We start from the raw sequence: 24,374 nt of genomic DNA, 5'->3' as shown, positions 1-24,374 counted from the left end.
CAGAAGCAGGAAATGGCCAACGCGAATGCTTACGTTCTGTTCCCAATTCTCACTGGCTAAAAGGCCTACGTGTTAAATAATTTCGTGGTGGCGTTTGGAGCTCGCGAAATCGAGCAGTCGGCCAGCAGCACTCGTGGAGTTGAGGTGGAATAGTGAATTTCATTTTCTGTCTAATGGCTTCCAGAAAAAAAAGTTTTACTGTATTTCATATAATTATTGACCGAATTCAAATATTTAAAATGCTGTCATAACCTAGTCATTAAAATGTGTAATCTCGTGCTAAACGCGTTACATAGTAAGACCAGTATTACAGTTAGGAACTGAGTGCATCTCTCGATGCAGCGTAACACACGGCGTGCAAATTATCCAGACTATATTTATCCAATATTTGAGAATGAGAGCACTTCGTGACTTCGAACAAACTTTACACACAACTTCAAACTTTACGTAACTTTCTCTCGCTGACACACATCCCCCCCCCCTCCCCATCCTTCATAAAAACTGTGTTTTTACTGATTGCATTCGCAACACATTTTGCCGATACTTCTCACATATACCACTGAGTGAACCTGCAAAATTGTACGATGCGTAGTTCAGGAGATACGACGTCACAAACATTGAGTGGCGTTGAAAACTAGCGTTTGCTTAAAACGGAGCGCAAATGATGCAGTATAAATTCATCCAATGTTTCATAATGAGAGCACTTTAGACATAATCGCAAGCCTTCTCTAAACTTTTCCTTGCTCACTTGCTTAGCGTCAAATGTCTAACACATTAACTCATTTGCAAAGTAATCACCCGTTTGTAGTGTTTTTTACATGCCGCTCCATTATTTAAAGACCCAGGGGTGGCTGTAGGGGGGGGGGGGAGGGAGGATATTGCTTCATACTGATTTTGGATATGTAGCAATGAGAGAATTTACCTGGGTCCACCAGTAAACATTTCCGATTAAATCCTTGGAACAGTTCGTCCTCATATTTCGTTTCGCGCGCCACAGGTGATCAAGACTGAGTGGATTCTGGCCGCGGCCGCGAGGATGATTTCGTGCGACGCTACGGGTGCCCCTGGTTCTTCCGGAAATTGAAAGGCCCACGTCCGCACGTCCACACGCGTCGTTCGCATTTTTCGGTAGAACCACATCTCACGTTTGAAGAGCGCGCGGACGCATTTATTAAGACGTAGCACTGTAGTTGTTGTATTTAAGAAAGATGGCAGTCACTTTAGTACTGCGAGCAGCGAGAAAAGTTCTCCTAGAGCTTTGCCTTGTTATGTACGTGTCGTGGAGTTTTCAGCTGCAGCAAATGTTGGGGACGCTTGGTAGCCGTGGCGGCGGCAGTCTGCTGAGAGCTGATGCTGACCCGGTGCGTGTGCTGTGTTTTGTTGCAGGCCTGACGCGGCCGCCCATGTACCCGTTCTCCACCGGCCAGTACCCCTACCCCATGCTCAGCCCGGAAATGTCGCAGGTCGCAGCCTCATGGTGAGTACACGTCCATCGTAACAAAGGAGAACGCTACGCCAAGGCTTATGGACAAATGCGAGATATTGTCCATAACAAATAATATCCCCCCTTTTTTTACGTATTATAAGTGTTCCCATATGTGTGTCGCCCTCCCCTCCCCCTCCTCTACTGATTCTGCAGATATCAAATCGACCAATAAACAAGTTCTTCACACGTTCGGCGCAGTATGTCCTTATCAGTCTGTTCAAGAGCACTGTTGATATGCGCCGACAGTTCTGCTAGGTTTTTTGGTAGGGAAGGCGTCGTAAACACTGAATATTTCACATAACGTCAAACAAACAGTCTCTTGAGGTTAGATGGGCAGAGCGTGTAGGCCATGACGTGAATTACTGATCATCAACCCCATGACGACCAATCCATCGGTTTTCAGTTCTCTGTTTAAGAATTCACGATCACCATCATGCAGGTGGGGTAGAAGCTCACACCATCGGTCTCCAGTTGTGGCATAAGCTAGTTTTCAAGCGTGTCCAGATATACGTGTCCTATAACGGTCTTTTCGCCAGAAGAGAAAGGGACACTAAACTTTAAACTGTCATACTGCGCAGAACATATCAACTTTTGTTGAGTCTAGAATGTGCTGCACGATGTCGGAGAGATTCTCTGTCTCTCAGATTTGCACATTGTGCCTTTACACTGGGCCATTGACAAAAAGAAGCTACTTCATCACAGAAAATGAGTTTATCTCAAAACTCATCTCCTTTACACAAGCTGTTGCAACCGTGCCGAAAATTTAAAGCGTCTGACTCAATCACCGGGAGTCAGCGCTTGTAGCAATTGCAAGGAGTAATGCCTCAGTTCGGTTGTGGTATGTTCAGCTCTCTGCTTGCTTTGTTCGTCGACTTCTGCTGGCTACATGCGAAAGTCGCCCGCAGCCGGTCAACCGTTTCTTCACTCACTGCAAGCCGACCCATTGATTTCCCCTTGCAGAGGCATGCTGAAGCTTTAAACTGCGCTTGCCATCGCCGAATAGAGTTGGCAGTTGGTGGATAATTGTTAAAATTCGTTCTAGACTATCGTCACACTATTACGGCAGACTGATGTAAATGCAGTACAAGCACAACTTACACTTTCTTAGCGCTTGCTGCAGCCATTCGAAGACAACCGTGCGACCAATATGTTCCCACCAGAGTACTCTTTTCTTGTGTAGGGGTCATGAGAACAACATGAGAGAGATTAGGGCAAATAAGCAGGCTTATAGACAGTCACATTTTCCGGAACGAAAATATGGAATATTGGTGCGATGCACATCCATCATGCTCTGTTCCGTGGCTCGCTTATTATGCAGGGTCTCAAGTAGTAAATTTTTAAGTTTGTCAGTACGTCCAAGTATGTGTGGCAGGAACAACCCATTAATGCTTATTTTCCGCTGGACAGTAGGTCAGGTGTTCGACGGGTGGACCCAGAACGGTTAGTCTATGCTGACAGGCGTAGTCCACATGTTGCAGTTACGACCGTACAGAAAACATTAGGTCGTAAACTTTGTGACGTCTTTGCGGGAAACTGTTCGACACAGAGAAAATCAACAAACACACTGACGTTTGTTTGTGTTGAGGTACCACATTTATATGTAGATGTAGATGGAACGAGAAAAAAGGTGTAAGGCGTTGTGCAAGCAGTTTTACATGTCTTATGTGCCAGATATTTTACGACGTTAGCCAAACGTAATAGTTTCTATATATACATAAGCAGAGAGGACACTGTAATAAATGTGTACCGCATGTGGAAAGTCAGTTGGACTTTCAGCAGCTGGCCTATTCCCAGTACATGTTCCAGGGCTAAACCCTATATGGCAATGTAATAATGATGTGTTGCTTCTTTGTTTTATTTTTGTTGTACAGTTGTTGAGCGACGTATTGAAAGTAGCAAAGCCTTTTTTTTACTTCTGAAACGGTAGCTGCTAGTGGATAACTTATGATGGAAGTCCACCTCTCTTCGTCTTACATTTTCCCACCCATATAGTCGAACAACGCATCGTTTTCTTGTGTTCCCATCTCCTCTTTAATTTTCCTTTGTTTTCGTGTTTCCCACCTGCTGAACGCTTTGTAGCTGTCTTGTGGGAATCGCAGATCGAATACCGCCTTGCCGGACCAGCTTTTGTCCTCACATCGCGAACATGTGACATAGCGTTTCGCCTCTTAAGTTGATGTGGTCGTCGCCGAAACGGAAGGGGTCGCACAGAGCACGTGGATGCTACAAATGTCTCAATGTATGGCATTACCGCTTGTTCTTAAAAAAAAAAAAAAAAAAAAAAAAAAAAAAAAAAAAAAAATATTGTGCCACTATTCAAACCGGAACCGGGTGGGAGTGTTAGGATAGAGCTTGAAGATCAGACGTAATTGGCATACGACCAGTTGGGACAAGATCTGCGAAATGAGTAGGGCGGGCCTTGAGTGTTATGGATGTAAGGAAATATGAAAATCGTGGCACGGGATAGAGTTGCAAATATTTTAAAGTTATGTATCTTTACCACAGGCCAACTCGTTGGATGGAAAAAGGGCTTCAGTGATTTTCACTTGGCTTTATTGCGCAGTTTTCCTGTAGCACAGCTTCATGTAAGCAGTGAATAGCGCTTCATGTAAGCAGTGAATAGCGATTTGGTCTCTGGCCCAACTATGAAACTCGAATTACGTACAGTTTATGGAGGTTGAATGACAAGCACTTGAAACCCCATCAGATGATGTATACTTTACTTTTATTTGCTAGGTAGATGTAGCTAGGATCTGCTCAGCGTGTGTATGTTTAGTTGGTGATTGAAAAGTCTCAGATCTGCTGGTTTCGAGATTCGAGAAGCAGTTGCCGTATCGTCTCTTCAGGATATTTTAGCTCTCTAGGCATCTCGTATGCAATCTTAGCGCACTTAGTAAAAGTGAAACATACATTGAGTGAACTGAAAGGATTGTATGGAAAAATTAGCCGGGATGTTCGGCCGCGTGGTAAAAGTCTTCCTATTTGCAGCTACTGCGGCGAGTTGCGCGTCTTTGTGATGAAGACGAGATGAAGTGAGGATCACGAAAACACCCAGTCCCCAAGCGAAGATAGTCTCCGACTTGGCTGTGAATCGGACCACGGACGCCACGCTGTAGAGGCAGCGCGCTATCTAGTAGACCACGAGCTGCGGACAGTCCATACCGTTACCCTGAAACAGTTTCACAGAATCCATCCGAAGATGCCTTCATGATATTTTATAATTACTCATGGGTGCGGATACTCTCCATAAGAGGGAAGCTTGACATATATTATAGCCGCTCGTAAGCTTTTTTAATTATTGTGTATGATAGTGAAAGAAACGATGGGGCTTTGGGCACCACTGCAGTGGCCGCCGGGAGGAAGTAGAGAAACCGTTGACGAGGCTTGATTTGTGAACATGAAGAGTGGTGGTGACAAAGTTTGGGCTCAATACATCCTGTGTTACCGTGCAGGGAAGAAGCAATAGCTCAGCCGTGCTGAGCGTATTTCACGGCTCGGGTGTTGGGATCTATTCACAGGAATGCTCCTCATAATATTTTGTTTCTGTAATACCTGCGCCAAAGGAAATCGTACGACAGCTAAAGTACTTTTCCTGGCTGGAAAATTGCTTGAAACTAGGAGTAGTGGTGGGCCCTGAAGCAGTACTGGTAACACTAGACTCCGACTCGTTCTGTACTGCTTCACTTGGAGTAGATTTTCTAGCTCTCGAGATCATTCTGCGTCCCTCCTACATTAACTACAACAAAGGCTTTCCAGAAGGATGCTCTCAAATGTGATTCGAGCTAATCGCTGTCATCTCATTTTAAGGGAGGACGTCTTCCGTAGGTCTTCCCCGTTCTGTTCTCTCCCCCCGGAGAATTAAACGAGGTTTAAGAGCGGAGAGGGGAGCCTGCGGGTTGGTTGCGCGCATCCCGCCTTATTAGGTAGGCATCGGCTTTAGCACGGTTAACTGCGGGCGCAGGCCCATGACGGAAGCTGCGTAATTGTGACGGGAAATGGCCGGGAAACGGCGCCGCAGCGGGTCCCATCGGAACGCCGTCAAATTGCGCGGCCCGCCATTGTGACGTAAGCTCCAGGCCTGGCCTGTAGGTAGGTCGCATCACCTCGCCACTTTGCTGCCGCGGCCCACGCGCCAACAGCCAGCCTGCTGGCCACCCCAGCCACACCGTGACAAGAAGCAAGCAGCCGGCGCATACGCCCTACGTGCTCCTCCTTCTACAATGTTTTGAGCGAAGGTGTCTCACTTCCTGTAAGTACAGACACAACGAATAATTTAGAGGAGCCAGACAGGCCAGCTGGAAGTAATCGAAACACAGTGTCTAGAAGGACAAGTTGGTGTTGAGAGGGATGTATCGCAGCAGACAAGGTTCCAACTTATCACCAGTGTTATTCCATCATAGGCCAAAGAAGCACTGGAGGACGTACAAGAAAATGTTCGGAAGAGGGATGAAAGTGCAAGGGGAACAAACGGATGCGGATCCTGAAAAACACCAACTACCTTCTTTCTGGAATTCGATAATAGCAAAGGAATGGGCAGCACGCTTTGTACATAATATGCTGTAAGAATGATCGTAGCAGAGACACGAAAGTGATTAGTGACAGTGAAAAAGGGAAATAACGGGAAAGTAGTGGAAGCAGTGATAGAATTGTAACGGGGAATAAATTCCTAAAAATGCAGCTCCGCATTGTATAAAAGATTGTTTCATGCATTGTACGTCATAATTGCCATCTGTCGCTGTAATGTGGAAACATGGAGCACTGAAATAGGAAAGAACTGCAATCGTTTGAAAACTTTTGCTATCAGAGAATGTTAGAAATTAAGTGGTTAGGTAAAGTAGGAATTGCTACAGCAGCCAGCAAAAATAGAACATGTTCAGGAAGGAGCAATGGTAGCGGCAGACAGAGACTGTAAAGCGTTAAAACAGATTACAGAGTAACAGTTATATAAGCCCCAAAACTTTAGCATAAGGTAGCTAAAGATGGAGAACAACTTCGGTCTATGAAGTATCGTATATGTAGAAACCATGAAGGTAACTAACAACAGGATACGAATCATATAAATGATCATTCTTCCAACAGCAAGTAAAACGCGAAGTACCCTTTGCCATGCACTTCACCATGATTTGCAAAGAACACTTGTAAATAGGAGTGAACTCGTATGTCCTACTCACTTACCAGTACCAAGGCTGTGGTATCGTTTCAAACACACATTCTCCCAACGGTTCTCTGTGGAGTGGAAGTAATTCACAATCAGAGGGGACCTGAGTAGTTAAAATTATATCTATAGTATATTGTTCAATATACTACAGTTCAAAACACACAAAAAAAGTTTTGCATCACCTCGGTTCCGAAGAGTTCCAGAACGTGTACAGAAAATTGGAATAGAGATAACATAAAAATCATTACAATGAAATGAATACCCTTAACTGTATACAGGCGTTGATGTAAGTCAACGAGGACAGTTGAAAATGTGTGCCCTGACCGGGACTCGAACCCGGAATCTCCTGCTTACATGGCCGACGCTCTATCCGTCCTTTTTATTTTTATTTTGTTATTTTTCCAGCCGGGAATTTATTTATTTATTTTTGCAGATTACCGGTCTATGCTTCAGACCACCCATTTTTGAGATAGTACTTTTATTAAATGAATAAGAAAGGCTCATGACCTTTTAGAAAACGAGTGAAAAAAATTTGAAAGCAAGTGGATGCGAACCTTTTACCTTTCTCTTCACAGCGCTATTTTTTTGTTATGTTGTTGTTTTCATTATTAGTCTTATTAGGAAAAAGGCGTCTTTCAGTTACGACAAGCAAAATAAGAGTTTACATCTTTAGAAATAACAGGAGTACCTTCGAAACTGTGAAATAGAATGTGGAACTAATAGTTAATGATATATAATAGAGATAGAAAAATGTAAGCAAATCCTGCACGTCATTCCATATGTATGGCCCATCTGAGTACAGATTCCATATTCCAAGTTGATAAGCATTTCGCAGCGTGTGGAGCTCCATGACGGCGGTCATCCTCTGCCCGGTACTCACCAACTGTGAGGTGGGTTATGGAAGACACTGTGCAAATAGTTGTCGGTATCTGGGTGTACGCTCAAGTGTGCTGTGACTGTCCTGGAGAAATGGCCAGTAATCAAGTACTACATTCTCATCATCTCGAAAGAGGTAGTGTATGGACAAGCCTTTAAACCATGTAAGAGCGTGAGTCTTCGCAGGCGGGAAATAAATATCCTCCGGACAAAGGAGGAGCCGTGGCTCGATTATGCTAGGCACGATACGTAGGTAGCAGGCGAGGATCTTCTGCGCTAGCAGCCATACCTCTAACGCCGATCCACATGTTAATCGGTGTTCGTCAGTACCCACGAGGTGGCAAGGTGGGCAAAGGGGGGAATCCGTCATCCCAGTAGCATGCAGCCTTTGTCCTGATACAACTTTCCCGTTCACAACCTGATACCACGTGGCTCGTACCCGCGTGGGGAGGAACGGCTTCTGGGCCGCTCTCCACACTGCAGGTCATAGGGTCGTCGGGCTTTTCCTCCCAATCACATTGTGAGGGGTGGACCTTAGCAGCAAACTGTGAATGTCTCTCTCCTTGGAAGTGCGAGTGTTGGGAAGGTCTGGGTGCACGTAACTATACTCAAGAATAAATGCCGAGAGGTGCGAGAGTGATGAAGTAATGTGCGCAATCGTGACAGGTGGCAGAAGAGACGCCGGCAGCAATTCCTCTAACAGGTGTCCCGTAAGGGAAGTATATTGATGGGTCCACAGTTTCACCATTGTACACAAGTATAACGCTGTAGCTCACGCTCGGACATGTGTCCCAGTCCGCCATCGCGCGGAGGGAGGGTGTTTCGTAGCGGACTTTGATGAGGAATCCGGCGGTAAGGTAATATCCAAACGCTGCTTGCAGTCTGTGTGCCATCGCTGCCGATATTGGTAGAACCTAAGCCATGTGGATCATCTTAGTCGCCCCGTGAAGGTTGAGGTATTCCACACGCTGTAGGAGGTCCATCCGTCGAAGTAGGTTCCGGCGAACTTCTGTGCGTGTCGCCTGGAGTAATCGTTTATAGTTCATGGCAGCTGTTCGGTGCACATCCTGTGTAAATGTTATGCCCAAGAACCGGATCATGTTGACTAGTGGGATTGAGGCTAAAGCGCCCTCTTGTAGACCACTCCCAGTAGGCATCGGTGCAGGCTTGGCCACATTCATGAGGCTGCCCACTGCCAACCCGTATCGATTGATCCACTGAATCATCGAGCGTACCTCATCACCATATCGTACAAGTAAGAGGAGGTCATCAGCGTATATCCTGCAGTGAACGGTGTGATCCCTCAATTACATGCCCGAGAACCTGTTTTTCAACCCTCGGACAAGTGGTTCGAGCGCGAGAGCGTAAAGGATCATGGAGAGTGGGCATCCTCGGCGAACTGACCGTTGGATCGGCAAGGGACCCGCAATCCGTCCATTCACCAGTACACGGGATGCAGTTCCGCGGAAAAGGCGCTGAAAGGCGTCGAGAAAGTCAGGCGGGAAGCTCATGCGGGCCATAACTGACAGAAGGAATGTGTGGTGAGTTCTGTCGAAGGCGTGGTCGAAATCAGTGGAGATTACAGCAGCTCGAAGGCGACAGGATGTGTCGATGACTATTTTATCCCTGCATTCCATGGTTCCCGTTTGCACGTTGGTCACTCCGCCCTGTGTCGTTTCCTCCACGGATAGGAGTAGGGGCAGAACCTTCTTTATGCGGCGGGCGAGTGACTCATAAGGTATGTGGGTCCGGGACGGTCACCATGCATTTTCTCCCAAGTGTCGGTGAGAAGTTGATCTCGAACCATTAGCCGAAGTTCTTGGTCTTTGGGGTGGAGCGCACAGTTAAAGTCTCCGCCGATGATATATTGTTCGAAGCGACTAATAAAGATGGGGGCGATATCCTCCGAGTAGAACTGCAGTCCGTCGCGGCGTTGTTCAGTTCCTGATAGTGTAAATGTTAGTGATGATGCACGTGCCCAGCGCTGTGATCGCCAGCCCCCTGCCTGACGGAAGGTAGGTCTCTTCGTAGATAGCAATACCGTCGTTCACTAGTATTGCCGTACCGCTTCCATTTCGGTCCGCCGGTGACATAAGTCACATAACCGTAGAAGGAGTGGAGCGTCGCTATATACACTTCTTGCAACAGGGCAATGTCAACATTCGAAGAACGGAGCATCTCGCGCAGCAACTGGATCAAAAATGGTTCAAATGGCTCTGAGCACTATGGGACTTAACATCTGAGGTCATCGGTCCGCTAGAACGTAGAACTACTTAAACCTAACTAACCTAAGGACATCACACACATCCATGCTCGAGGCAGGATTCGAACCTGCGACCGTAGCAGTCGCGTGGTTCCAGACTAAAGCGCCTAGAACCGCTCGGCCACCGCGGCCGGCGCAACTGGATCTTCACTGCCGTTCTGATCGTATTGAGGTTAATCGTGACGATACGATACGCTTGTTGCCGAACCGCAGTTGCTAAGTTATCCATTGAGATTGGAATTGTCTATGGAGCTTCCGATTGTATTGGCACCTCCGCATTCCCCCAAACCTCACGTGCAGTCGTTTCTAGAGAGCCGGCGCCAATGGCTTCGACCCTGTTGGCGTAACTAGCATGGTGCCGTCGTCGTCGTTGTCATCCGAACACGCCGGGGAACTCGGAGCAAGATCAGCTTCCCTAGCTTTCTCAAGACACGGCATGGGTGCTTGCACTCCAGAAGGTGGTGGGCAGCACGTGTCCTGCATATCGGCATCCGATTGCGCCACTGTGGAAATGTGTGATTTGTCCTCAGTTCCGTTCGGTGTTGCCACACTACAGAAAATGGTGATCGCCTCAGTGGTAGCGTCGTCATTGAAGGTGGAGTCGTCGTCCTCTAGAGGCTGTGTCGCTCTACGCCTCCACTTGCGTCGCTTCGGAGAGCGTTGCTTCCTGGTTTGTCCTTCTGTGTTAGACGATGGCAACGACTCACGACGTTCCGGCACAAAGGCCGCCGTAGTCACCAAGAAGCGAGTCTACTGCCATACTATCGTCATGTATCACGTCATCCGTTGACGGGGCGGCGCCACCGGAGTTGAATCTGTAACTTGTAGAAAGGATGTGTCGTCTTCGCCTTGTATTGGAGGATGGAGCCGCGACCTAACAGTGGATATCGGCTGTCGTGGTGAAGTGGTATCGCTCGTGAGGGCTGCTGCGTAAATCACAGGAATCAGCGTTGGCTGCGCTGGCGGGTTCGTGTCAGCCGGTGCCAGTTGAGTGATTCGACGTCGGATACATTCGGATCTGAAGTGCCCCTCCTTCCCACAACCAGACCAGGTCTTCGGTTGCCCCATCGTAGATGACGATGGCACGGCAACCACCGATATTTAGATATGAAGGTACAGGTCTATTCGGACCTGGCGGACTCCGTTCAGTACTGGATATGTCTGGAATTGTGTCCATTTTACCGCAATATGACTATGCATCGTGCCGTAGGAGCGAAGCGCTGCCATAACGTCCTCCGCCGGTAGTTCGAATGGAAGTTCGAAAAGGCTGATCGTGCGTTCGAAGAAAAGGCTGATCGTGCGAAGTCCCATGGCAGAATAATTGACGTACACAGTCCCCACATTGTCATCAGCACGACAGAAACGGAGGCTCTGTTTCGTCTCCCGAAGGATCTGTTCACATGTTGCGTCGTTGATGATCTTGACATATACGATGCTACTCACAATGGACAAGTGAATGCCGAGAATGTCGGTCGCTGAGATTTTTACCTCTTCTCGTAGAAATCGTTCGACTTCAAGTGCTTTAGGCCGTGCAAATTCATTGCTGAACGTAAATTTGAGCGTCGATTTTCTGTGTTGGTGCGCCATGGTGATCTGTATGCTGAGTACGGCACGCGCGAAACGGAACGATGTAAACAACACCTGCGCTCGCTGCACCCACATTCGCAACTTACTGTCCCGCACTATATTAATAGTGCCCCTGCCCATCACACTTATTATTCGCAGCTTTACCGCCGATTCCCGTAGAAGATGGTATCTGTTCTTTCGGACATGTCCAAAATAATATAGTTTTTTTTTTTTTACTTCTCGATCTTTAACGCCAATGAACTATATCAGCCACTGCCTTACACATACGCGTTCACAAACGGCATACATTGCGTGGTAGCAGCAGGCAATGTTGCTTTTGCGATGTTCCTCGCGGTATAAAAATTATTTATAGATGCTAGTCTCGTTTATCTGGAAAGCGTTTGCAAAGTTCCTTGGGAATGTAGAGAGGGAAGGAAACTTGTTGCATCTTCTGGACATTTTGTGCTTACTGCTTCCCCAAAATAGTCAGACACTCTGAAAGTTGTCTTTGGATAAGCTTTTGCAAATTCAGCGAAGAAGAGGAGAACATTGGGATTCGTCAGCTGATTATTAACTCTTGTTGTTGGGCTAAAAATGATTTGCCTATGTATACGTCTTTTTTCACGACTACTGGACTAGAAGGAGCAAGTTAAAGGGCGACTGAATCAGGGATACTCCGAAGGTATTTACATTAATGTCGTAACTGGCTAATTACTTTTTTTAAAGCCTATTCCGTGGTGGGAACCATTTTTACTTACGGACAAAATAATGCGTCAGTACATATTTTATTTTTTAAAAGTGTAAAATAATAATTATAGGCTGTGTATGACACGTTCGTCCAAGCTGTGGTAACAACGCTGTTGAGCTACAAAATGTGGGTACGAAAGTGTGCCTTCCTTAACGCAAGTAAACGAGAGTTTGCTTTTCATGTTAGCCGCTAGAGCTGAATATCTTTTTAGATTAACTTACAAAACAAATTTTAAACGGAATTGAAGAATTATAAAGAAAGAGAGTCAATGATAATGGAATAGACATATACGTTCAACGTCGATTTGTGCCGCATTTCATAGTGAGTTGTGTGAAAGTGGATCCGGATACATCTTGTAAAACTGAAACGATCGGAAATGAGACCCTTCTTGAAGCAAGGCTGAAATGGTTTGGTTGTCTCAAAAGAATATAGCAATAACGAATAGCTAGATGGCGAATTGAGAAAGAACTTGAAGGCGATGGATTGATCAGAGAAAATAATAATGTAGCCGGACGGGATTACGATATTCAGACTATCGGGGAAGAAGACATCAACCTGGATAGACATCAGTGGAGAGCTCTCATTCATAGCCCTCAGGAAACTTAGAACTGGTTCAGAAAGACGATTTTGATTCAGAATTAAATCTGGACGAGAAAGTAGCATTTTGTTACCGGTCTTCGAAAGTAGCTGCATCTTTCCGTATGCCACGGAACATGGCATGCAGGCACATGAATGCACGGTACGTTGTTGTTGTTGTCTGCACTCATCGCGGACGTTTCATTTGTGTGTAGTCGCGACAGGTCTATATTATTTGTGAATGTTGTTTTAGCACAGCTTTGTCAATCGAAACATAACTTTCTCGCTTCTGCCCTTTCACTGAGGTGGTGGATGATGGTGAAGACTATCAGCTGGTGCTCCTTGCCGTGAGCACGTGAATGGTACCTCGTAAGAATGTTCCTAAGTGTCGCCCGAGCGTGCGTGGCCAGCAGGAGCGGCGGAGGGTCAGCGGGTGTCTGGGTAAACACGGGGGCCGCGCCTTCCGCGCCATTACGCGCTGACCGCCCCGTATCGCCACGCCGGCCGCCGCCCCCCGCCTCTCCCGTCCGCCCCCGCACCGCACCACTCCCAATCGGCTTACGCGGATCATCCATCCGCCCCTACCCCCTCACGACTGAGGGCCGTCTCCACTTCCCGTTACTGCTCCTCTCGGGCGACTTTTTTTCGCTCTCTACCCACTCCTTTTTTTTTTAACCCACCCTGTCGTATTTCGGTGAATCAGGGGAGGCAGGACGAAAATGGAATTGAGAACGGCGATGATTGTGGCAGGTTGGCAAACTGCGGGGTTCCGGTTTTAATCAAGGGGAAAGGCGCTCACGTGGCTCGCCCTGCCCGATTCTCCTTAGTGGCTGTTGGTATTGCGTTCTCCCCCGTAAGGCGGAAAATCCGACGCGATCCTTTTAAGAATTGTGCCGTTCGTCGTGCGCTGCTGGGCGGGCGCCCGAGGCCGCCGTCGCTGCCCCGAGACGGCGGGGGCGGTGCGCGGGATTATTTTTAATTTGGCCGCTGTCGCGCCACATTGACGTCGTTTGGAACTCCCTCTGACGCTCACACTTTTGTTTTATGTCGACAGGCACACGCCGAGCATGTACCCGATCTCAACGGCGGGCGCGGGATTCCGAAGTCCCTACCCGACGTCTCTACCCATCACTAGTACAAGTTTATCTAGGTAAGTACTGGCGACCGGATGCTGAGCTTGCACCCACTTCTCCAATCGTGTTCTGCAGCGCCTGATCAGATCAACATTGTTAGTTTGTTCTCTGTGTCAGTATGTGCAAAATAGATGTGTCACTGTTGGGGTCATGTTACTAAACGCAAGAAATTACTGGGCTACTGAACAAGTTGGAATAAAGTTAAGAGATTCGTCTTTTGTTTATACACCGCTTAATTTCACTTCGATGCTTCGCTGGCTTAATAAACATGTATAATTAAAATTCAGACACATTACCATTAGTCGTAGACGCATAATTAAGATAAGTTCTGTGGAAAGCTTTTTCTTCTAAAAATTTACCTCTCTTTTATTCCTAAATTTTCTTCGCCGTAAACAGGAAATAAGAAGGCCACTGAAAGGCAGATTTACAAACTACAAACAAGTCACTGGATAACAACGCGAAACCTCTGTATGTGACCATCGGTAAACATCTTAGCGTCTTCCGAAAGTGATGGGGCGAGTATTAGTAAGGACAAACAGAATAACTGATAAAATACGTCAGCAAGTAAATCGTACATCTGGCGTCCCAAGGTTCACCGAGCCAGAGCGCAGTCAAACTGACGAGTGGTGGCTCCTGCCAACATTTTACATCCCTAACAGCTATCCGTCTCGTTGTTACATTACAAAGACTGTTTCTCTATCTTGTAGTGCAATACCTATCAACCAACGTACATGGAATATCTTACCATTTCAGTGCGTGGAATAGTAAACTGTAAATTGAAAAAAGCACTTTAATTTAGGTCAAAAGCATTCACGAGTGTCAATAATACTCTTTTAGTAAGCGTTATAAAGCTGCCAGATATCATCAGTGAATGCATCTTTTGGAAACGACCAGAAGTACATACATGACGCGTTTTAGGATGTCCCTCGAAATGTAGCGCAGAAAACTGTACAGTTCAGTTTTGGTGGGTGCCTGCCCTATTCCATGGAGAATTCGTGGAACCAGCATCCATCCCCTGCGATGGAAGTTTGCGAACGTCGCGCGTGTGTTGTTTGGTGTAAACGAGTTGTTCATAAGTGTGTTCTACACGGCATAAGAATCAAATAGCGGATACGGTATTCAGCGCCTACCTTAGTGCTGCGGCGCCAATGCTTAGAAATTGCACTTGCATGGAGCAAAAAACGCTCCTCCTAGGTACTGTTCTATTCACCGAAAATTTTAGACTAGCCTTACAACTGAGGGGGCATATTGAGAAACCTCACATGCCCATTAAAAAACTGAGTTAGCTAAGGTTTTGTACTTTTAAACATATAGGCCGATGATGTACAAAAGATAAGGGCTTTCTCAAAATTTTATGTTGTCATTAGTGTTCTGTACGAAGAGAATAATCGATATGTGCCCGTAAGTGACAAGAAAATGCTTGAGGTTAGGCGACTTCTATCATTCTCGCAAAAGAAGAAATCAGCCATAACTTCTCTACTGACATAAACAATTGGCTACCATGTGTTAAAGAATGAACAGTATGTGGAGTATAATTCCAAAGAGAATGGAGAATTGGCATATTTTGTTTGATTTTTGTCCATATTAGTAATAAAGTAGGAGTTAAATAATGCTTGTTTATTACAAAATATTGAGGAAGCCCATATGTTCACTTATTAAATTTTAACTTGACGTCAAGAAAACGAATCACAATCGCCTTCCGTATACATTAATTTTAACGAAAAATGAAAAGAAAACGGGAATTTCAGCATAATTTTAAGGCCTGTTTGTTTAATCTCATGAAAAGTTCAGTTTTTTTTAACATATGGGGTTTTTCAATATTCCTATTCAGTTATTGAGTGTGTGGGAAGAAGACTTTTTAGTGTCATTTGTAGGGGTTGTGGTTCAGTGCATTGTACTAGATTTCGACGTCTGTTAGCATTTAGAAGCTGCTCGATGTGAACTCTTAACCTTTTAAGCTTCCCTCGATGTATAGACAGTTGGAACCGGTGACAGGAACGCGGCGGATGTTTCTACAAGTAATTGAAGGGTCCTGCGGAGGCAGGAATTAACCACTAATTTAGCAAGGATTAGTGTGATTACTTATCTCTGCGTGCACCACATGCTGGCAACAAGTAGTTTTATTTCTACCGCCAGGAAGAACTGTCTAATATACAAGGTGACAATTATTGTACCATATGAAATAAAATCGCCATAACTTCTGAACGGTTTGCGTTAGGACCTTCAAATTGCACCGTTGACCGCGGGGGCGTGGTGAGATTTAGTATGCGCATTTACGGTTTGGTTTATAAAGTTTAGCAACGGAGCCCACTTTCATTTGGATGGGTTCATCAATAACTAAAATTGACGCATTCATGGGATTGAGAATAGGCATTTAGCCGGCCGCAGTGGTCTCGCGGTTCTAGGCACGCAGTCCGGAACCATGCGACTGCTACGGTCGCAGGTTCGAATCCTGCCTCGGGCATGGATGTGTGTGATGTCCTTAGGTTAGTTAGGTTTAAGTAGTTCTAAGTTCTATGGGACTGCTGACCACAGCAGTTGAGTCCCATAGTGCTCAGAGCCATTTGAACCATTTTTTTGAATAGGCATTTCGCGATCGAGAGGTCCTTGTGACTGTGTGGTAGGCGATGGCCAGTCACGGTATAATCGGTGCGATTTTCCTTGATGGTACAGTGACTACCGAACGGTGCGTGAAGGTTTTGGAAGATGATTTCATCCTCATCATCCAAAGTGACCCTGATTTCGACAAGATGTGATTCACGCAAGACGGAGCCCGACCCCATCGAAGCATGAGATTGATCGATGTCCTGGAGGAGCACTCTGGGGACCGCATTCTGGCTCTGGGGTACCCAGAGACCACTGGCATGGACCCCGATTGGGCGCCATATTCTCCGGATCTGAACACATGATAATCCTTTGTGTGGGGATAATTGGAAGGACAAGGGGTACAGAAATAACCCCGACAACCATTGCTGAGCTAACAATAGCCATTCAGGAGGTCGTTTACAGTATCTTTGCTCCAGCATTTCAGCAGAATTTCGCTATTCGTCTGCGCAACATCATCGCTAATGATGGCAGGCACATAGAACATGTCATAACCTACATCCGAATATCTGTAGTGACGTTCACATGTCGAACGCCGTAGTTTGTAGTTAATTTATGTTTGTTTTCATGTAGTGCAGTAGTTGTTGCCCTGTGTACGCGTTTTCGTCTCGCTGCACTGTGTTGTTGTGTTTGAACCACCGCAGTGTGTCTGTACAGCGGGCTTGTCTCTGTGTTGCAGCGACTTCTACAGGTTCTCGCCGACGGGCCTGCTGCCGGCGCACCCCGGCCTCAGCCCCCACTCGCACCCGCACTCGCTCGCGTCGCACCCCGCCATCGTCACGCCGGGGCCCAAGCAGGAGCTCGCCGCCGCCGACCACAACCACCGGTGCGTACCACACAACTGCTTTCCTCTCTCTGGCGATCACGCCAAATAGAACATACGAGGGTCGTTCAATACATAATGCCCCACATATTTTTAAAATTCCATTACTGTACATAGACAAACGTCCTTGTTCGTGCTTCACATTTGGTGTTTGTTCTGCGCGCCGGTGAAGTTTCGAACCGTTCGGGCAGATAGCAGTTCACCGAAAAAATGGTATCTGCAAACGACTCTTGTTTCAAGTAGCGTGTTGTTATTGAATTCTTGTGTGCAGTAAAAGAAACAGTGGTGAACATCCGTAGACGTTTGTGTGCAGTGTACGGCGATGCTGCAGTTTATAGTACAGTTGGTCGATGGGTAAACAAAGTTACAGCCTCAGGAAATGCAGAAACAGAGCTCCACTATCAGCCGCTCTCGGGACATCCCTGCACAGCCGCTGCTCCAGAGATGCTGAATCGTGCGAATGCCATTATTCGTGCCGACCGGCGCATCACAACTCGACAATTGGCTCTATAGTTGTCGGTCAGCGTAGGAAGTGCGTCTGCAGTGGTCGAGACTCTTGGATATTCAAAGAGGTGCTCGCGATGGGTTCCACAGCGGACCACAAGATTCAAAGAAAGGCCATTTCTCTGAATTGTTGGAGCGTTTTGAGACCGACGGAGAGGTCTCTCTGTCACGGATCGTTACGGGGGACGAAATCTGGGTGCACCATTTTGCCCCGGAAACATAAAGGCAGTCCCTGGAGTAGCATCATCCTCATTCACCACAAAAGAAGAAATTCGAGACAACCCCCACTGCCGGAAAAGTCATGGTCACAATCTTCTGGAATTGTGATGGCGTCGTTCTCGTGGATGTGATGCCGAAAGGGTGAACCATCAATTCAGAGGTATACCTGAAGACTCCGAATAAACTCACAATAACCGTTACCGACGTGTTCGATGGGACAAGAATCCAGCAGAAATCCTGCTCCAACTCGAGAATGCACGCCCACACACAAGTCTGAGAACCCGGGAACACATCGCCAAATTGGGTTGGACATCGTTGCGTCATCCACCGTACAGTTCAGACCTGGCACCCTAGGACTTATATTTCTTTGGGCCGCTTAAAGATTCTGTACGGAGAACACTTTGACGATGACGAGAGTATCAGTTATACCGTGAAAACATGGCTACGCCTACAAGGACAAGAGCTTTTACCAGCAGGGAATACATGCTCTTCCACAACGTTGGCGTACGGCCATAGAACGTGATGGAGACTACGTAGAAAAATAGGACATGGACAAGACATGTTGACGTCTATTGTCGCCAAATTCTGACTCTTAACAATAAAAATGTTCTGACAAAAAATATGTGGGCCATTACTTGTTGAACGACCCTTGTAAAACTTTTATACCGTTTCTTTATACTACGGTACTGGTTGGAATATATACCGCAGCTAAATACTAGTTGCGCCACAGACACGTGTGCGTACAACAGCTTTTCATAATACGATCATCTTTGTCATGTAATATAGATAACTTACACAGAAATTCCTGCCTTCACTGTAAACTTCACTACCGTTATTTTCGTCACTCTGCGCCCAAAATACCGTACGTTGTATTCCCTTCCATCCAGAACATTCGACAACAGCACTTCTTGGTCCGTACTTTTCTGAAAGCTTCTCGATTACATGTACTCTTAAGGATGAAAGCAAAGCCGAGAGATGACGAAGCAAAACTATATAGCAGCGCACGATTGGTTTATCGTGGTCTGCCGACCAACGACAAAGGCAGTACGTTGCACACTGGAGCCTGCTCTGGAGACGGGCGGCCTGCATAACGCGAACAGGCTGCCAGCTACTGTGGAACACCTGCACTGTCTCGAACAAAAGGTTCAGAACACGCCCGGGCCAGCGTTTCCTGCTTCTGCTGCTAATTACTGCCAACACAATGAATAATTCGTCCGGACCTCGCTCCACGTTTCGATCGAATTCCGTGTATCTTTGTTTTCCGTCATTGCACTGTCTTCGCAGCTAAAGGATATGATGCTTATATTCTTCTCGCTTTCGTCTCTGCGAGGCTAGACAATCTTTAATAAAATTAATTAACGCGGAATTACTAGAAACTGAAGAGAGAAACAATAGAGGCTTTGAAAGGATTTTCCTTGTTTCTGTTCGGTCCCTCCGTGTGCTCGCTAATTTACGCACTTGCGATGTCAGGGAGAGGGGGGGGGGGGCTCCGGCCGTGGGCAGGGCTCTCGGGTATACGGGCCTGTCTGGGTGAGTACAATTGCTCGACTTTTGCACCTGCTTACAGCTCAGTGTGACGAAGCGGTATTACGAGATTGGCAGGGGCACCCCTGCTGCATCTAACATCTCTGTAAAAGCGCCACGGAGATGAACGTAATTTAAACGAGAACACTTGCAAGGCTGACAACTTTCTACCCGTGACGAAATTTACGAAACCACTATTTAAACACACTGTGTATCGTCTGTGCTGACTGCGTCGTATGTTTCGCGCGAGAATCATGCGGAAAAAGTGAGAATGATTAACTTGAAGGAATCGCACAGTCAGTCAATTCGTTTCTTCCTTGCTCCGTATGCGAATGGAATAGGAAGTGGAGTAACGCACTGTTCAGTGATTCGTGCAGTTGGCTCTGTTTCTCGAAATTGAAACCAAAGGTTGGTGCACGAAAAACCGGTCCCGAGCACAGACTGGTCGCCAGTTACGCACGAACTGTTGCCTGCTACGAGCAGACACTGCAACGGATAGATACATATGTAATAATTAGACAATAAAGGAATAACAGATAAGCTAATGCAAGCGCCTATATTTACTGAATTGATAACTGGCGGGCGACACTGAGCAATCTAGTTCTCGGGGCCGCTTTTTCGTGCGCCACCATCTTTAAGCTCATTACGGCAAATGCCATTTCTGGCGATTGGTCGATCTTGAATTTCTGAATCAATTGTCAGACATTGCTCTGCTTGCTCGGTATCGGACGGAAGTCGGGTTTATCCCTACGAAGTATCTAGACGAACTTGGGAGGCGCCCAAGAGAGTTCTAATCACTAGGAATCTGAGCGAAAATTTTAAGATTCTTTTCGAATGCCGTCCTTACCCGAAGCAGCATTAGAATCTCTCCTCTCCTCTCCTCTCCTCTCCTCTCCTCTCCTCTCCTCTCCTGTACCGGAAACACATTCAGCTGAGATGTCGGTATGTGGAACACTGCTGGAGGTAGATGCACGTCGCTGACAAAAGCGGCGAGGGAAGCGCTTTGCCTCGCGCGCGAGCCTTTCCGCTTCGTTTTGACAAATTATTTTGCCGAGTGGGCCCGTTGCTGGCAGGTCGCGGGGCTTTACGCACGCAGCCACGCCTCCGGTGCCGCCCTCCATTCTCCGCGCTGCGACGCCTCCTTTGGCGCCTAGTTCGGCGAACCCGTCCTTTTATTCCGCAAGCGGAGGCTCGCGCGCTCTTGCGTGCTCACAGGCTGTAACGCCGCCGGAATGATTTCCTAAGAGCGGGGCGCCTCGAAATAACAGCCGCTGACAATCCGCATTAGATTCCGCGCCACCCAGTTGCCCCCTTTCATTTCACGCCCTGCTCGGCGGTTTGGTGAGTGAATACATCCGCTCCTTCTTTCGACGACGGGAGTAAACGCTTTCCTCCGAGTGTTCGTCTTTTTGTTTCGGATGTTTTCCATCGCTTTTACCTTTTTCTATCTCTGCCTTCGCGGTTAGCTGAGAAGTACACTTTGTTTGCCCACAGAAGTAGTACTCGGACGTCTCATATTCATAGTTACGGATCTGATACTGTGCGGAGATTATATTGTTCAGCGAATTGATTGTGTGTGTGTGTGTGTGTGTGTGTGTGTGTGCTACTCAAATTATAAATTGTGCCAGTATTGATTTTATACAAAATGGGTCATAAACAGTATCGCAACATTCCGGAAAATTGCCAGGTGTAACTATCTAAATTTGTGGAGTAAGACTGTGTAAGTGGTGTCAGTTTACATAATAAGTTACGTGGCGTGGTACTGGAAGTAATCTTGTTGAAACCAAAGCGTTAGACTTGTGGTACCCCACGTAGACCTGAGTGTAGCGGGAACAAACCTTGGCCGCGTGACTAGGCACAGCCACCTTTGAGAACACAAAGTGGTGCGCGCTTGCCGCCTCACAGTGAAAGCACGAAAAATGCATTTGCGGACAGCGGTATCGGCGTGCTGTAGGCGTCGACAGTTTTATAGATGATGGGGAGTAGTGGAGTGACGGTACGGAAGGGAAAGAGTGACGGAACGTGCTACAGAAAATTAAGTTGATGAACAAGCAAATTACGGCAGCAAGGACGCGATCCAGAGTGGTGTGGGCTTCAACAGTTTGGTACGATGTGGATAGATATGTTATTATGCAGCATTTTCTGCAATGTTATGAACAGTACAAAGAAATGACAGCTTTGCGAAAACTACACAGCTTTTGTTGTGCAAAATCGGACTTAAAGGTTACCTAAGTAACCAACAAAAAATATTCTGTCTGCGGAATTTGGTTTTAAAAGGTGCCACAATGCGCGATAGCGTAGAGCTTTAACAAAAAGGCATTCTACACTTTAATTTTTATGTAAAAACGAAGTATTAGAATTAGAACGACATGTTTTATTCAGAGGAAATATGCAGTCATAGAAATTACATAGCGAATGTACTGAGACTATTGCCGGGTACAGCAACTCGACGTGGCATGAAATTGACAAGACGTTGGAAGTCTAGGCAGAAATACTGAGCCTTTGCTGCCTCTGTATATCTGTCCATAATTGCGAAAGTGCTGCAGGTGCAGAATTTTGTGCTCGAAGTGACTTCTCAGTTATGTCCTATAAATGTTCCTTTGGATTCACGTTGGGCGATCTAGGTGGCCAAACCATTCGCTCGAATCGTCCAGAATATTCTTCAAACCAATCGCAAACAACTGTGGCCCAGTGACACGACACATTGTCGTCCATAAAAATTCCATCGTGGTTTGGGAACATGATGTCGATGAATGGCTGCAAATGGTGTCCAAGGAGGCGAACTTAACCATTCCCACTCAGAGATCGATCCAGTTGGACCAGAGGACCCAGTCAATTCCATATACGTAACGCACGTCATTATCAAGCCAGCACCAGCTTGTACAGCACTTCGTTGGCAACCTGTGTCCATGGCTTCGTGGAGTCGGCTTCGCACTGGAACCCTACTATCAGCTCTTACCAATTGGCATCAATACTCATATGACTAGGCCACGGTTTTCCAGGGTCCAACCGATATGCTCACTAGCCCAGTAGAGGCGCTGCAGTCGATGTCGTGCTTTTAACAAACACATTGGCGTCGGTCGACTGCTCCCGTGGCCCATAAATGCCAAATTTCGACGCACTGACCTGTCCTTTCTTCGTACATCCCACATTGATTTCTACAGTTATTTGACGCATTGTTGCTCGTGTATTAGCACTGACAACCTTACGCAAACGTCGCTGTCTCGGTGATTAAATGAAGGCCGCCGGCCACTGCGTTTTTCTTGGGGAGAGGTAGCGCCTGAAATTCGGTATTCTCGGGACACTGTAGATCTGGAACATAGAAATCCCTAACGATTTTCGAAATGCAATGCCTCATGCAGCTAGCTCCAGCTACCATTCCGCGTTCGGAGTCTGTCAATTCCCGTCGTGCGACTATAATCACATGGGGAATCTATTTCACGTGAATCACCTGAGTATAAATGACAGTGCCGCCAATGCACTGCTCTTTTATACCTTGTGTTTGCGATAGTACCGCCACTTATCTGTGTGCTTACCATTATCCCATGACTTTCGTCGATTCACTGTAAATGTTACGAAGATTGTGAGGAGTATTGTCAATGGTAAATTTTAATTATAGCGTTCTGCGAGTTACTGGCGTATTGTCATTTAGCTTGTGACGGCGCTCCTCCTGTAAGATTTCCATTTCGTCTCCCCTTCTCGTAAGCGTAAACAGGAGGGGCCGGGGAAGTACTTCTTTGCTTTGAAGAATGTACTTACTAAAGTCACCTAAGTTATAGACGTGTAACCGTTTTGCGTCCGCTAATTTGTGTTTAAACCTGCTGGAAGAGCGCCATGTTCGAACGAGAGTTCGTCGGCTTGCAACTTGTTGTTACGAACAGATTTTAAACCAAAACGACGTCATCCATACGCAGATGTTTCCCTAAGGTAGGCTTTGGCGGTACGTAGCGACATTTTGACACAACGGGGCGGCCGTCATGGCGAACGCCACCCCCGCCTGGGCCGGCCACATTTTTATGCGAGGGGGCGGCCGGCAGCGACGCCGACGCCGACGCCGCGCGGCGCCACGCAGACAGAGACGGAGCGCGCCGGCTGTGATTGGCCGATGGCGGATCCCGTTGCCATGGCTACGCGAGGGGCCGGACCAGCCAAGGAAAGGGGTCCAGCCGGGCTGCGCGCGATCTGTTTGCCGCTCGAGTCGGACGCTTTGTCGATAACGTGGCCGACACCGCTGCCCCCAGAACGGCGTTGCCTGGCAGCGCCGCAGACACCGGCGAATATTTGCAAGTCTCGTTACGTTCCCTAAACATTGCGTAAACTGCTTCTTGTGCATACTCACGTCACAAGCTGCAACAGATTCTTGTAAGTTTGAAAATCAGAATTTAAATGCTGGTCCGACCATCCCGTGTTTATCTTCCATGATTTTTTAAACTGCACTGCAGGTGTTGACAGCTGCAGTTAGGGAGGTAGACTGCATCCTTGTCTATTTTCTATAGACGTTCAACACTGTACCCATTGCCGGGAAATTATCAAGATACGATCGTACAGAGCCGGCCGCTGTGGCCGAGCGGTTCTAGGCGCTACAGCCTGGAACCGCGCGGCCGCTACGGTCGCAGGTTGGAATCCTGCCTCGGACATGGATGTGTGTTAGTTAGGTTTAAGTAGTTCTAAGTTTCGGGGACTGATGGCCTCAGAAGTTAAGTCTCAAAGTGCTCAGAGCCATTTGAACCATTTGATCGTACAGAGTATCTTCACGCGTTGTAGTGGACGGCAGATGTTGAAGAGGAACTAAACGGGTTGTGGCTCGAGGAAACCTAATAGCCCTGTTATGTCCTCAGTAAATGTGAATGATTTTTCAGGCACGATCAGCAGTACTACAAGATTGTTGGCCGAC

General features: G+C 47.0%; 1 protein-coding gene across 3 annotated transcripts in view; it reads left to right on the top strand.

Annotated features, from left to right (window-relative positions):
• The window catches only part of LOC126335076 (protein pangolin, isoforms A/H/I/S), a 989,572-nt gene that overhangs the window by 929,605 nt on the left and 35,593 nt on the right, over nt 1-24,374 (top strand). For all 3 annotated transcript variants that reach the window (XM_049997966.1, XM_049997965.1, XM_049997967.1), the window contains 3 exons: nt 1,387-1,477; nt 13,728-13,823; nt 17,090-17,236. In XM_049997966.1, coding sequence (XP_049853923.1) covers nt 1,387-1,477; nt 13,728-13,823; nt 17,090-17,236 — 334 coding nt within the window. The remainder of the gene's footprint in view (nt 1-1,386; nt 1,478-13,727; nt 13,824-17,089; nt 17,237-24,374) is intronic.

Source organism: Schistocerca gregaria, chromosome 2 (genome assembly GCF_023897955.1).
Source record: "Schistocerca gregaria isolate iqSchGreg1 chromosome 2, iqSchGreg1.2, whole genome shotgun sequence".
NCBI classification, from domain to species: domain Eukaryota; kingdom Metazoa; phylum Arthropoda; class Insecta; order Orthoptera; family Acrididae; genus Schistocerca; species Schistocerca gregaria.
This window is presented reverse-complemented; position numbering and strand designations above follow the sequence as displayed.